This window comes from Fundulus heteroclitus, unplaced genomic scaffold, assembly GCF_011125445.2.
Source record: "Fundulus heteroclitus isolate FHET01 unplaced genomic scaffold, MU-UCD_Fhet_4.1 scaffold_378, whole genome shotgun sequence".
NCBI lineage: Eukaryota > Metazoa > Chordata > Actinopteri > Cyprinodontiformes > Fundulidae > Fundulus > Fundulus heteroclitus.
This window is the reverse complement of record NW_023396790.1, coordinates 72,465-88,651: the sequence shown is the minus strand read 5'-3', so window position 1 is coordinate 88,651 and position 16,187 is coordinate 72,465. Positions and strand designations below refer to the sequence as shown.

The 16,187-nt window shown below is 39.2% G+C and overlaps 1 protein-coding gene across 1 annotated transcript in view; it reads right to left on the bottom strand.

Annotated features, from left to right (window-relative positions):
• Positions 1–259: 259 nt before the first annotated feature.
• The window catches only part of ssh1b (slingshot protein phosphatase 1b), a 32,933-nt gene continuing 17,005 nt past the window's right edge, over positions 260–16,187 (bottom strand). The window contains exons 8-15 of the mRNA XM_012849365.3: positions 13,452–13,646; positions 13,256–13,349; positions 9,874–10,002; positions 9,025–9,071; positions 8,329–8,475; positions 7,281–7,481; positions 4,404–5,040; positions 260–2,073 (exon numbers count right to left, since the gene is read on the bottom strand). Of these exons, the coding sequence (XP_012704819.2) occupies positions 1,600–2,073; positions 4,404–5,040; positions 7,281–7,481; positions 8,329–8,475; positions 9,025–9,071; positions 9,874–10,002; positions 13,256–13,349; positions 13,452–13,646 (1,924 nt within the window). The 3' untranslated portion in view covers positions 260–1,599. The remainder of the gene's footprint in view (positions 2,074–4,403; positions 5,041–7,280; positions 7,482–8,328; positions 8,476–9,024; positions 9,072–9,873; positions 10,003–13,255; positions 13,350–13,451; positions 13,647–16,187) is intronic.

Here is a 16,187-nt window from a genome sequence, read left to right as displayed (position 1 = left end):
CTGTGACCACTGTAAAATTGTATTTTAAACCCCATTAGTGAGCCTTTTCCTCCTTCTTCTCGTGCTCCACCCTCCTCCTCATTAAATAAAGTAGCAGGAATACTATTTTTTTGCATTTGAACTATAGCCTGAAAATCTCACAACTTCCCTCGGTCTCTCAGCTGGGAGTTTATTCTCTGTTGGGCATCAAACTGTGATGACTCTGATTTACAGCACTCGTAACCTCCTGCTATTTTTACTTGATTATTGTTTTTTTTTTAATTACAAGTACATAAAAGGGACCCATAGATATAATGTAGGACGCAATGGTTTTCGATACTACAGTTTAAAATCTATCACAATTAAGTTAACTTTTAGGTTTTTCTGTTAAGTCTTATTTCCATGGGTGACTTCTAGTGTCTTTAGTGCTCCTCCTCGTTTGGAAAAGACACTCTCACCGGACGTTATTCACGCAATGAGGGCAGTTTTGCATTAACAGTACAAACACAAGGAAGAAGCAGCCAGGGTAATATAGGAGGTTCAGATAAATTTTGTTATGGGAAAAAATGGTCCAGGTTAGCTCAATCAAAATGCAGCAGGAGTTTAACTGACATTTTTATGAGAAATGTCAATTTTGTCATAAAATAATTATATAAAAATAGACAAAATAACCCATTTTATTTTTAAACCAATGTTCTTTTAGTTGTTGCTAAATACTGGGACCAATCAAGCTACAATATGAATGCAAAAAAATGTTCTAGTCTAGACAAAATGTCAAAAATGATCATTTCAATTATTTTAAAATATGTTTTGTAATTTTGCATGCTGGCACATGGGCTTAATTGAGCTCCTGAAGTAGATGATTTAATTAAGTTTAATAGAGGAGGTCAGCCTGGGCAAGAAAAGAGCATTGGAAACAAAACCCATCCTTCACCAAAACAGTCTGAAATCCTAAATTATTGTGATTTCACACACGACGCGAAAAGCAGCTGCAGCAGTAACAATATAAGTGAGGTTAGGTAGGAGTGTAACATGATGTGATAAAGCAGGCCCAACCGTAAATACTGTATCGAGCTCCCTAATGAGTACACACTGCATATTTTGAATATGATTGAAAACATAGAGCATGCTGACACAAGGTATTTGTGTTGCGTCTGGTCCTTTCTCCTTTTAAAGATTGGTGCGCCAAATTTAGCATTTTATTTTTAAGACAGAAACAGGAACTAGATCTAACAGGCTAAGTTGAAGGTAAGATGGCTGTAGCTCCACTAAAATGTGGTAAAAAAAATGCACATATGTTGGGACTGGAAAGTTTGCAGGGTTCATACGAGCCTCTTGGACGCAGGTCTTCTCTCCTCACGGAGCCCCATCCATCCAGGTTTTGAAAATGGCCGGCTCCGGATAACGGGGTTACTCTCTGCAAAGCCGCAGACAGCTGCTCCCGCTTTATTTTGTGAAGCTATGAGGCAAGGATGGTACAGCGGAGGTCACTGCAGGGCTTCGGCATTTCTGGTGCAACACCGCAGCATCCAAAATCCAGACCAATCACAGCAGTCGAGGCAGTGGTAAGCCAGCTCCTTCATGGAGATGATGCATCAGTTTGGCAATAAGGCAGAGGCCCTACTGGAAGCTTGAAATCTCAGCACCGAATTTCAACCCATCATCGTTCACATCGATGGCGTCGTTACCCTGCAGATCGCCGCTCTGCGGCTCTTCCATGTCCTCCGTCTCCGCCGAGCCGCAGTCCGGAGGCGTTTCCTCGCAGCTCATGGGGGAGAAACGTTTTTGGTGGTTGGCTCCGGGAGCGGAGGCGTCGCCGAGCGTGCAGCTGGAGCACTGGTAGAAGTTAGTGCAGGGCTGGGCCAAGTTAGAGGCAATGACCGTGGGGGTCGACAGAACCGGAGCCGACGTGAAGTGCGTACCCGGAGGATCTATGCATATGGAGGGGATGGTGCAGTGGCGGGAGGGGTTAAGGCGGTGGGAACGGCCTCCTGCTGGACGGTCGCAGCGCCGCCCTTGTGGTAGACGCATGCAGTCTTTACAAGACTGATAGGAAGGCTTCACTTTTAATGGGTTTCCTGTGCTGGCGCTGTCCTATATGGATCAGAATGAAAACAGATAGAGAATAGAGTCAGTGACGTGATTTGAAACACATTTTCAGTCACAATCAGGCACTGATCAGAGCTTTGCGGCTGATTTCTAGTTCCGGTAAAGCTCGGCTGGTCTAGTTGCTAATGCTGATTTTAGTCAATTTTTAAATACACTTTAGGAACTGTAGATGAAAATGGAAATGTAGGCTTTACACAGTCATAACTTGGACACATTGGTAAAACAAATAGACTTACTATGATGCAATATCTGACCCCTTTGGAGACTACATGACATTTTAAAAAACATCTTTTGTCTGACCTTTTGTGCTTGTAGCTGTGTTTGCCGTCCAAGTGAAGGTTAGAAATGTGAGCGGTGCGATTGGTTGAGTGAGACAGCATTAAGCAGGAAATGTTTTAGTTTTTTGCAGGAATCTGAGGAACGGATTTTATCTCAACATTGCAACCCTTACAGACAACAGATCTCTTTGGAATCTGTAACCTGATATAGCATGATAAAAAATAAATGCAACATGCTTATTGTTTCCTATTTTGCTGACTTCCAGCAGAATTGCCTCCGAAATCTGCCTCCAAAGAACTATAAGAGTATGCAACAAAAATATTTGAAATGTTGTTTTTTCCAAGCCATCCTGCCTTGATCACCATAAATCTTTACATGATGTACACCAGTCACTTAAAAATAAGAGTTTGTTATTTCAAACTAATGACAAAATTATTACATTGCATTATATGATTATACTAACCATTAACATAAAACGTGTGGTCAGAGGTCATAGGTTGGAAAACTGTGGTCCAACCAAAGCTGCCAACTGAGTTGGGTTTCATTTTGTCTGGTAGAAATTGGTTAAAGTTTTGCCTTCTTTTCACAACGTTTGGAGGGTTTTTAAGACACATTGGTAGGAAAGTCCAATCAACATAGCTGCCATTGTGTGGCAGGAAAGTAAAAATGTGTACATTGTAGTAAAACACTGTCTGCTTGCACCCATTTTATAGAATCATTTGTTTTTAAATGTGTGGAATCTGTCATACCGGCGGACATCATGAATGATTAATAGTCATTGTTCAGTCAACTTTCACCATGAAACGGTATTGGGCAATGCCAATTATAAAAGCCTAAAATGGGGCTAAGACTTTGATTGATCAATTTATTTCATGGGTGTGTGAGCTAAAGAAATATTACATTCTTCAATGCTCTGTGAGAGATTTTATATTAAGTTAGATGTACAACTCATGTCGGTAGACTATTGATTTTAGCCTTGTTACCTGATTTTGTGACATATTGCCTGTATGTGCAACCTTTTTTTTGTTGTGTTCTGTATTATGTGTTTAATGCAATGACTCTACGCTTTTAACATGAGTTCAAAAGAGGTTCAGAATTGGGCTACGTATTTTTAAATGTTTTTTTTTTTTAGTTGGGTGGGTTTAATGTTGTGTTTGGACAGGAACCTGTTAGTCAGATCTGGCAACTCTGGGTCCAACTAGTGGCTCTTGGACTGTCTTTAGCGGTACCCGGAAGAGATTCTTGTATCTGCCATTTATGAGGTAAATACATTAACTGTGATGCAGAGGGTAAAAAGCCAGAGCTAAGCTGAATTACTACACAGAAAAATTATGCTGAAACAGAAACTAGTCAAAAAATTAAGCGTAGCAGTGTTCAAGAAGTTTAAACTGAAGTGTTTTCCAGTACAGTGACAACAAGTGAATGTGACGCTACTTACTTACCTCTGCAGTTGGAACATGGATCTGGAAATAAGCCAACTTAACCCTGTTCTAGTTGTACTTTGGGACACCGGTGGGAGATGCTAACTAATCAAGGACTCAGAGACAAGCCAACTACCAATAGCAATACTAGCCAACAAAGAAACACATCCAAGACAATGGTGTACAGTGATATGTGTCTGAAAGAATTAATTATATGCAAAAACCCAAAATTACAATAAGGTTTATTACTATCACTATAATATAGACTCAAGGCAGGCATAAGTCTTTTGGATATGCTGAGAGACCTCAGTGTTTCCAAATTACAGTTCAGACTTTTGCAGACCTTCCCATCTATTTCTCCAGCTTTTAACTGGGTAATTTTGACTTCACAGTAAAAACAAGATCTGAAAATATATAAAAACATCCCTTGTTCAAGCATGCAGAGCAATGGTAAGTGGTCAGAAAAGATTTTTGAGTTTCTGAGCAGCTGGTTACAAGTCAAGAACAGTCAAGCTAAAAAAAATCATTGAATGATTTCTAGATGCATCTGTATTTAAAACACAAATCAAGTCTAAAGTTACCACATTGTCGTTATAAATATTTGAAAAAACTCACATCAAAAGCTGCAGGACAGCTGCGCTTGGCTGCCAGGCGGTTGCTGTTATTGGTGTTCAGGTTGGCCAGACCCAACTGGCTCTCCTCACTCCCCTCAGCCTCCTCTCCCGTCTTCCTCCCATCCAGACTCCCAGGCGTTTGAGCCAAGGCTGCCATCTCCTCCTCCTCCTTCTTGGCCTCCTCCTCGTCCTCTTCCTCCAGAGTGCTGAACTCCAGCCTCAGTCTCATGTCCTCCATTGGATCGAGGCGCCCGCAGGTCTGCGCCGCTGTGCCCTCTCCGGGCAGAGTTAGGTGGGCCATGGGGAAACCCTCGTCCTCCAGCAGGGCGTCTCTCTCCACGTCCTCTATTTCGATGAAAACCCTCTCCATGCCTAAAAGGGGAGGTCCCCGCACTGGGGTGGAGGGCTCGCTGTCGAGAGCAGAGTCTGATAAACGTCTGAAGTAATAGTTATAGTTAAGAGAGTCTAAGGGCTCCATCTCTAGACCCCTGCATGGAGACGCCCCGCAGCCTCCCCAGGCCTCTTCGCCTCTGAGCACCGGCGTCTCCCCTCCACCGGTACTGTGACCCGATGCCTGCAGATCGTCTGATCCTTCCTCATCTGTGCCGGGCCTCCACAGCTTGTTGTGACGCTGTTTACTGTGAACAGTAAACAGGGCATATCTGAGTCCATCAGCGTCTCTACACTTTTTTTTGCAAGTTTTTCCAAGTATGAATAGAAACATTTACTCTGAATTTATAGGCTATATAATTATAGAGGATGGGCGATATATATAGAGGAAAGAAAAAAAAGTAAGTAGGTGTGGAAAAATAAGCAAGGAAATAGATGGAGACGTATGGAAGAACATAAATGGATGAACGGATGGAAGGAAGGAAGAAGGGAAGGCAAGGCAAGGCAAGGCAAATTTATTTATATAGCACAATTCAGTACAAAGACAATGCAAAGTGCTTTACATGATTAAAATATAGCAAAATAAAACACAATAAAAGCAAGTAGGAATAAAATGTAGATAGAAAAAAGAACAAAAAAGTGGTGTTTCAGTTAACCAGAAGAGTTGAAGGCAATCTTAAACAAATGTGTTTTTAATCTTGATTTAAAGGAACTCAGGCTTTCCGCACCTTTACAATTTTCTGGAAGTTTGTTCCAGATAAGTGGAGCATAGGAACTAAATGCTGCTTCTCCGTGTTTGGTCTGTGTTCTAGGTATGCAGAGTAGGCTGGAGCCAGAAGACCTTAGTGGTCTGGATGATTGATACACTGATAACAAGTCTGTAATGTATTTAGGTGCTAAACCATTCAGGGATTTATAGACTAACAGAAGGATTTTAAAGTCTATTCTCTGAGATACAGGGAGCCAGTGTAAGGACTTTAAAACTGGGGTGATGTGCTCTACTTTCTTAGTCTTAGTGAGGACGTGGGCAGCAGCGTTCTGGATCAGCTGCAGCTGTCTGATCCACTTTTTAGGCAGACCTGTGAAAACACCGTTGCAGTAATCAATTCTACTAAAAATAAACGCATGGATTAGTTTTTCTAGATCCTGCTGAGACATTAGTCCTTTAATCCTAGAAATGTTCTACAGATGATAGAAAGCCGACCTTGTAACTGTCTTTAGATGCTTTTGGAGGTTCAGGCCTGAGTCCATCACTACTCCCAGGTTTCGGGCCTGATTAGAGGTTTTTAGCTGAAGCGACTGAAGCTGTGTGCTAACTTTTGATCTCTCCTCTATTGGTCCAAAAATTATTACCTCTGTTTTGTTTTTATTCAACTGAAGAAAAGCTTAAAGTGGACAGAAGAAAGGAGATGTATAGTTTGTTGCAAAGATGGACGGACAGACACAAGAACAATAGTATTGATAGAGCGATGGAATGGATGGACAGACAGATCGATATTTAAAGGTATACTATGCAACCGGGGTAGATTTTCCAGCGAGGCTCCCCCCAGAGGGCGAAAGTAAAAGTGCACTGTCATAAAGATGCTCAGCTGTTCTGGTTCCTCCGTCAAGCCAGGCGCGGTTGTTTTGAGCTTAGCAGACAGGCGAACGCAACGAAAAGTGGAAAAAACGGCAGTACAAACAATGACTAACACAGTGAAGGTATGAACATCAAGCTTCCCGCAGCGCGGCCGCCTCGCCAGTTTTATTATTATTATTATTATTATTATTTTTTTTTTATGTTGGCGAGACGCTACCGCCACCGCCTCGCCAAGCCGCAGCCGCCTCGCCGCGGCGGTAGCGTCTCACCAACATAAAAAAGATAATAATAATAATAACAATAGTAATAAAACTCTATATGCTTGCATGTTTATTTGACGTTAACACGCGGTTCTTTGTTGTTGCTTTCGCGCGTGCATATAGTGAATGGCAGGGCAAAAACACATGGAGTTCTTGCTGTAAAGCGAGACTTCTGTGTGTGCGGGCCGTGAGCTCTTGCAATTGCAAGTGCGGTATTTCCCCCACAGACCCCCAGGGCGGCCGAGAAAACCTTTGTTCGACCTGAAATGACTCATTTAATCATCCAAATCGGTATGGAACACATTAATTAACTGAAAAATGTTGCATAGTATGCCTTTAAATGGACAAACAAACTTATGGATGGTTCGATTTGCAGCTTAATGGAAAGAAAGACCGATGCAACACGCAATGGACTGACATCTGAAAATACAAATATATTCACACACTTATCCAGACCTGGAAAATGCTTGAATCAAATTCAATACCTTCTCATATTTGTCCAGACTGTGCAGGAACCCTGCTGTATTCACGGCTACCGTTAGAAAAAGGAGTTTTAACACTAAAATATCTCCTTTTATCTGCAGGGCAAATTTGACAAAATCTCCTTTGGCAGCTGAGCAAACCGGAATAAAACCGTAGAGCATCTTACCTGGCATCGAGGATTCCCTCATACTCTGCCAGCTGCCTCATGAAACCAGCATTCGGCTGGGCTATGCTCCTCTTCTGCTTGATGTAGTTGTAGGCTTTCTCCAGGGACCAGCCGTATTCCTTCATGGCGTAGGCGATGACTGTGGAGGCAGAGCGGCTCACGCCCATCTTACAGTGCACCAGGCACTTTGAATTATTCTTCCTATTTGATACAAAATAAAAAATAAAAAAAAAGGGCATTCTGGGAAGCTGGTTAGACATTAGGCTGGATTTAATACGTAATGTAAAAATTTAATGTAAAAAGTAAAAGTAATGTAAAAATTTACATTACTTGATGGGTTTTAGAATTCCACCTTAAAAGGAGCAGTAAGTGAAATTTTATTATTTTAGATAGAAAGAACTAAAAAATAGTTTTGTGAAGAACTAAAGGTATCTTTTAGATAGAGTATGGTACGAGCTCACACACCAGCTCTCTGTGTTGTTGTCCAGCCTCTTGTTTACATAGCTGGGCCGGCTGCGTGTGCACGTACGTGCGCATGCGTGCATGTATGCGCATGTGACCAGCTGCCACTCAGGGCTTAGCCCCTCCCTGCTCGTAAAATGCCACCGGCCCGCCAGAGTAGGCACAAGATGGCGGAGAGCCCTCCCAGCGGATCCAATCGTTCTCTTGCTCACAACGCTATAAAGTTATGAGTTCCTTATTTCTTCACTAGACATGTTCCTCCAAAAGGTGATGCTGTTTTGCTGTGTATTTATCCTTTGCAAATACACGCATAGGAGGCGTGTTGCAGCTGGAGTGGAGGTAAAGAGAGGTGTGGCTTGATAAACATCTTGTTTTGGTCTACAGACTGTGCTCAAACCCCACCTAGTGGTGAAAAATCACTTATTGCTCCTTTAAGCAATTATCTCTCCGTTTGACTCTTCCATTTTAAATGTTACATTTTATGTCAGCTTCATGTAGCAAACAGGCTGATTGCTTCATCTCACATCTCTGCTCCTTTACATGGTGCTTATTTTTTGGACGAATCTCCTCTTTTTTGGACTCTTACTTGGCTTTGACAATAAAGTTGTATGTATCGTTCCAGTGGGCCAGCAGGTCGGTGGCGTCCTCGTCGTACACGCGGACGTTGTGATAGGAAAACATCCCCGGGAAGAAGTTGTCAATCTCTCTGGTAACATTCAGAATGTAACCAACTCTGCAAAAGAAACATATGGGGTTTATTTCACCTTTGTAATCTATGGCTGCTGGTACTTACATAGTGTCGAGTAGGAAAATTATGTATGCATTCTTATTATTGTCGAGCATTTAATAAGTGAAAGGATGCATGTTTCGGATACAAGTCTTATTGAACCCTAAAGAGTATTTGCACACTTTAAGCTTCTCAGGAAGTGTATTGGTCAGTGAAATAAACTGATTAAATTAATTTTCATATTATATTATATTATATATATATATATATATATATATATATATATATATATATATATATATATATATATATATATATATATATATATATATATATATATATATATAAATTAATATATATATATGTATTGGTCAGTTTATTTCACTGACCAATACACTTCCTGAGAAGCTTAAAGTGTGCAAATACTCTTTAGGGTTCAATAAGACTTGTATCCGAAACATGCATCCTTTCACTTATAATATTGTCAAATGGTCATGTTTTGGTTTTTAAATACAGTAAAAGAAAAAATTTATAAATCAGGGTTTGACAGCTGACCCGCAGTTTTGTAGTTCTTCGAGATTGGAGGCGTTCCACTCAGAGCCCTGCAGAGAAACAAAGCAGAAACATATTCAGATCATATATCCAACTTTTTATAACCTGCTTTACTATTCAGTGATCCAAAAAGCTGGAGCCTATTTTAAATGACACGGGTAAGAGGCAGTACTCACAGATTATTAGCTCATTAAAGCATCCAACTGAACTCAAGTATTAACTCAAAGTTGGTCTGCAGGTTCAAACTAAAAACTTCAAAGCATACTTGGACTGTTATGAAGTACGTTTTAAATCCTGAGGCATTAGTGTGCAAAGAAAATATAAAGCAGCAAATATTAAAGCGGTGGTTCTCAAACTTTTCAACAGCTGATACACAAAATACATCAGCCGTACCAGAATATTTTATTTTTATTTTGTGCTTTTCCCTGAACATTAAAAAAGAGACATAATAGACTAAAAAAGAGCATAGTTCATAGATCAAAAATAATAAACTACCAATACTATATAATAAACCATTCATTCATTAATTCTCTCAATCATCTGAGCCCACATCCAGGGACGGTTCTGTCCCCGTTTACTTTAATCTACTGCTTGGGCACAACAGTAAGATGATATGAGTATTTGTGTTTATTTGTATATTGACTTTTAAGTACAAATTCAATTTGGTGCAACCAAATTCAACATCAATACGCTATAAATAGAGAGCTTCCTGTTTTCATGCTCATTATAAAGCTAAAATGGCTCCTTATATTCAGAAATTAGATTTCTGTTGATTCAATTCAACTGTAAAACCAGCTGTGACCAAAAACAGCTATAAAAAAAAAATACAAAAATAAATAAAAACGGACTCACCAAATAAACATGGTCAAAGATAAGTGTGGCCTTATCCATCTGGCCCAGGATGAGGAGCATCTCGTTGTCGATGAATTCCTTGTACTCTTTGAGGTTGCAGCTCATGTGCTGCTCCAGCTCATTGCGGATCTGAGGAAGAGGAGTTCATGTGTGAAGCTGCGATTTAATTTGGACTTTTTTCTGCATTAACCACAAGCAACAAAAACACCCTGTAGATGAATGTTTGTAAACAGGGACTATTTAAAACAAAGAAATTGAACGGTTTTTATTAATCAGAATATTATTATGCAAGAGGATAGTTTGTTGAGTTGGACATCAATCCTTGTTGAACAAAAAGTGCAACCAAACAGTCTATTTTTTAAACTGGTTGACCGCTAATTAATGCCATGGTGAGATTCCCGAAAGTTTCTGGTAAATGGTATTGATTATATAAACTCAACAAAATTACATTATTTCACTGCCACAACGCTCTTCCCTTCCATGTGGAGGCAAACCCACTTTAAACATAATCACTGACACCTAAAGGACGTGTCTGATCCATTAATTGTTCCATAGCCAAAAATGTAAGACCTCTGCAATATGGAAATTGTGTTTTTAAAATTGTGATTATAATGCAAATGTGATTTCTTCCTCACTGTCAGAAATTAGATCAAAAATAAACCTTTAATTTTTAATGTCAATGTAACAAAGTTATTTCTCATTCCTAAATGCCAGAAGAATAAGGGGATTTTGAAAGTAATCTTTTTGTTTCTTTAAATTAAGAAGTTTACATACACTAACATTATAATGCCATTAAACAACTTGGAAGACTCTCGATAATGACATCATGGCTTTGTAAGCTGTTAATATTATAGGTTAATTCACAATAATTGACTAGAAGGACTCCCCAAGCTGTTTTCTTTGAGTGACATGATAATGATATCAGGAAGTTAAAATGTGGACCTCCATAAGTCTGCTTTACCCTTGGGTACAGTTTCCAAGTCTGGAGGAGCCACATTTATCTGTGTAAAGAACTACACTGAAAAAACAGAACTAGAAATAAGTAAAATTTTCTTAAAATTAGTGTATTTGTCCTTGAGCAGGTAAATAAGATGATTTGTCAATGGAATAAGATTTTGGCACTTAAAATAGGAACAATTCATCTCCATCATCTTATTTAAAGTGCAGGATGTCTAATTATCTTATTTTAGGGGTACAAATACTCATTCCATTGACAGATCACCTTATTTACCTGCCCAAATAAAGAATAAATACACTAACTTTAAGAACATTTTACTTATTTTTAGATCCGTTTTTGCAGTGTATATGCAGGTATAAACAGCATGGGAATGTCCAGTCATCAATGTTTCAGCAGGATAAACTGGCTCTTTGTCCTGGAGAGGAAGGGTTTCAGTCTGAGACCCCAGAAAAAAAAGCAAAATAGCTTGTAAAGATGCTAGCTGAAGCTGAAAGAGATCCTGTAGCAGCACAGGCTGAAAGGCCACTCAGAGAGGAAGATGTATTACTCCAAAGGGAAAGAGAGAGAGAAATAAACAACAAAAACAAAACGATTACAATCTACAAACAAACAGGAAATAAAGACATTTTTTGGGTCCTGCCGTGGTGTCTGATAAAAGGGAAATTGAAATGTGTTCCCACATTGTTAAATGTGAAAAAAGGGGGATGCTTGCAGACTTTGCATGCTGGAGGGGCAGCATCATGATGTGGCTTGCTTTGCTGGAGGAGGGACTGGTGCATTTTTGGAACGCATTATAGAAAAATACTAAAGTAAAATCCTCAAAGCATATGTTTGAAAGTTCAAGTTTGGACACAAAGGGGTCACAGCCTCTGAGCATACCACCAAATTCTGTTAAAGTCAATGTTTGGGAGTGGCCATCATGAAGCCCAGCTCTTCATCCTATTAAAATGTGTGAGTGGAGCTGAAAATCTTTGCAAACAGGCCTACAAACCTGACTGATCAACTTTTGTCCCGTTCCTCCTGACAGAACTGTTGTAGCGCAAACTATTGTGCTAATCCTCTGGAAGGACGCACAAAGCGTGACACAATTCATGCAGATAAAAATGGAATGACACTAAATATCAAGGAAGTCTACGTAACTTCTGACTTTCAAGTGTCGTGAGGAGGGCCAACTGGCTAGGCAGGGTCCTGCTTGCCCACAGAAGCAGCATCTGATGAGCTGGGACAAGTCACAGTGGTTTCCAATCACCACCTGCCACAGATTCATCTGCCCTACATCCACCTGTTGCCAGATCTCCTGATTCAGTGAAACAATCTAGTTCTGCCTGGTTTTAAAGCCTCATCTGCGGCTAGGGTTACCAACTGTACCCTCCTGAGAAGTTTGTGGTCTGTTACATGTTACAAACACACTACTGGTAACGTCTATTTACTCTGGTTTCTCAATGTCTGGCTGGACAGCCAACAATTAAGATTGCACAGTTCCGTAAATGAAGACTTAAAGTTATCGCAGAGTATTTACTGCGGGCATTAGTGTATCAGTGAGAGAGCGATGGGTGTCTAATTCATGCAACAGTTACTCATATTGATCGCAAAGGGACTCCTATCTGACTTTTTTTGATTCGGATACAAGTCTTATCGAACCCTAAAGAGTATTTGCACACTTTAAGCTTCTCAGGAAGTGTATTGGTCAGTGAAATCAACTGATTTCATATATATATATATATATATATATATATATATATATATATATATATATATATATATATATATATATATATATATATATATATATATATATATATATGTGTGTGTGTAAATATTATTATAATATTATAATATGTCTTATTGTATCAGCATGTTATGTAATATGTGTGCATCCCTAGCCGGTGTCTGTCTCAAACCAATTTCACTATGGTGACAATAAAGATTCTTGAAAACAAGAAACTGACCCATATTTAGAACCAAAAGTATGTTTCTTTTCAAGTTATGGCTTGAGTTAAATGTTTACAAATCATTTCACACACAGGAGTAGGGTGGGAGACGATGCCTGGCCAAGAAGTGTCCCTTATCCATTTTTCAAGGAGATGGCGACCCTGTCTGCTGCGATAAGGCTTCGTCTCCATCTAGCCCTGCTTCAGTTATCATCTTGTGCTCTTGCCATCCATTAAACCAAAATCTGCATTTAGGTTAGGGCATCTAAGTGGATGACATACACAAGTTTTAAAATATTCTCTAAAATCTTTTGTTTGTTTTGATTTACCAAAATTAAATAGGTTTTGTCTGATATAAGGTCACAGTTTTTATACAGTGGATGTAAATATCTGGCTTTGAAGGCATGTTTTAACACCAGAAATAACAGAATTTTTTATGTTTTTCCAAAAACCTGTGATGTAAAATTTTTCGCACTGTAAACCGGGTACAAACCTCCTTTGAAGTGATGTTCTCAAGGTCTTGAAACGTCATGATGTTGCGAAGTTTGGACTTGATTAGACACTCTGTTCTTTCTCGCTCAGTCGGGCTAAAAGGCAAGTTAGACCACAAGATAATGTCCAGATTACAACTAATATTACTGACAAAAAAGCAATTAAACTCAAGAACTAAAGTTGATGTGGCTTCATACCCGTCGACAAACATGTTGGGAGAATCGGACCGGGTGGTCTCGAGGTCGGTCATTGCGTTCCATTCATTGATGAAGCTTTGCTCCGAGGTGATGCAGCTCTCATAGAAGGCCATCCATGTAAGAGCAATGCCCCCTGGGAAGTAGTTGTACCGGCGGGACACCTCGCAGGCCTTGTGGAGGACCTGGAGGGCAGACCTGTGGAAACAAAGGCAGTCTGGGTCACTGAGCGTTTGCACCATCAGTCAGATAAAAGTGTTATGGACAAGAAACTTGCTCTTAGGAGAAAAAAACAACATAAAACACCACTGTTTTTATTTTTAAAATTGACCAGCAACAAGTGGCATCTGACAGGTGTATAATTACAATCACCAAATTGTTTTATTGTAATCAAACATTCAGATGGAATTAATACTAATCTAATCCAAGCAAGAGAGTCAATACTGTTGAACAGACTGTGAAACTTAAAATGTCTGAAAACTGATCCCAAAATTCGATTAAAGCAGGTAATAAATATCTTGCCCTAAACTTTCTCAACTTTAGATAATTTGCTGGAAGTTCAAAAGGGTAAATATATGACTATATAAAAAGAATATATCCAGTTCTGACATATCTAACAGTAAAAAGCTGTACACGAACTTCAACAACAACAATTATTTATATCCACAGGGATAACGACTGTTCTGTAAAATTATTCTTTTTAAAATATTATGCGCGCACAGTTTAAATGGTTAGGGATGGAATAATATTAAATTTTTGGTGGAAATTAATTTAAAGAAATGTACTGTTGGAAAACAGTTATTTCTGTCCTTGTTGCCGAAACTTCAGAAATAACGATGTTTTCATCTCACCTTCCTGATACAATTTCTTTACTCTGGGCAGGACTATAGAATGCATATACATAAATGTCTTGGCACCTCCGGTGAAGATGTGTAAAAAGACGTAAAATAACAAATTTTCGTTGCAGTGGGATATCACACTACAAAATTTTGAAAAATTCAACCTTTAATTTGGGAAAAATGCCATGTAAAGAAATAACTGTGTCCTTACTGTCAACGTTTCTAACATTTTATAATGCTGGAGCAAACAGAGAGACAACCGCTCTAGATCCTGCAGAGTTCTGGGTCTTCTCGTATGATCTCCTCCTTCCAGATCCCTTTACTGGCTTTCTATTGGATTTAGGTCTAGGGACTGAGAGGGCCCTGAAAGGCTACTTTTACATCTGGGAAAACGTGTCTGTGTTGAATCGGTCAGGTCGTTCGTGTCGTTATCCTGGTGTTTCAAAGACTCAATACATGAAATTTAACAAGGTAACCAGGCCACTTAGAAGAGAAACAGGCTCACAGCATCATATATCCTCAACCACATTTAACAGTATGTATAAGGTGCTTATACCACATATTCATCCTTTGCTTGTTAAAGGTCTGCTTTTCTAAAAATGTCAGTGTGAGTATATGCAGCTGCAATGAAAGGTTTATTTATTTTAAGACTTTTTAACACCTGTAAAGGAACTGTACTGTACTGAGACGTTTTCCCTGTTCATTTCCCAGATAATCTGCGATAAATTCAAAAGGGTAATACTATACAAATTAAGAAAAAATTTCTCCAGTTTCTATCTTGCCTGCCAATAGGTACAGTAAGATCGGTGTTTCCCCTACTATTCAACAAGGGGGGATCCCCGGCAACAAAATTGTCCGCTTCCCCAAGAAAGTCAGGGCATGTAGTAAAATATCATATGTCTGTGGGTGTTCTTGGTTAATGTTATTAAAATTAGCCTTTCTTAATAGGACCAGATCACACCCTGAGCTGTTTCGGTCTCTAGGCTCCCAAATAATAAGGCGGACATGAGGCAGGTGCGTAAGCTGGGGAACATTCAGCCAGTTAAGATGGAGAAGAAGGGGGAGAAAGGGGTGGAGCCTTTTCTGACTGGGGGTTATGGGACGGTCATTAAAGAGAAAAGCTTATAAATGAATGAATTATCCCCAACAGACTAAGTATCGCTTATGTCGGAAGTGCGGGATCCTTTGTCAGTATTTTTCTGTTGTGCTACGACTGAAGGACACATTTGTTTATTTCACGTGGTGCCCTGATTACTTCAATATACTGAGAATGTTTGCCTGATATAACTCAATTATTATAAGCATTAACACTCAATATTCAACGTTCTCAACAAGTAAACATCTCTATGGTCATTTTCAGATGCCTAAAATAACATTTGCTTTGATTGTAGCAAATCAACAAAAGTCTTTCTGTCTAGATTTTAAAGAAAATTTCATTCAGTCAAGAAGTAGGGAGGAAAAGTGGCTGGTAGCCTTCAAAATATAACCATGTATAAACTTACACAAGACATAAGCTACGCTAAGGAAAGCCAGGCCCCTCGAAGACAAAATTTCTAGGGAAAAGACTCAAGTTATACGTAAATATAGGTAAAACTTTAATTTGTCATCCACAAGGATGACAATAATTCAAAGCAATAACATGATTTTCCTGTAGTGTTGTATGCATATTTTGAACAGTCAGGGCTGGGATGATACTTTGTTGTTGGTAGAAATGTGTTTATGCAATAGGATAAAATGGAAAATTGTTCTATTTTGGTCCTTATTAGTGGGAGTTTTGAGGCTTCTGAAGTTCTTAACAGTTTTGCAATCCATAAATATAATAACATTTATAAATCTTATTAAAAAAACTAAACAATTGACTGTGTTTACAATGTTTAATCTATGCTGCCCTGAGGATTTA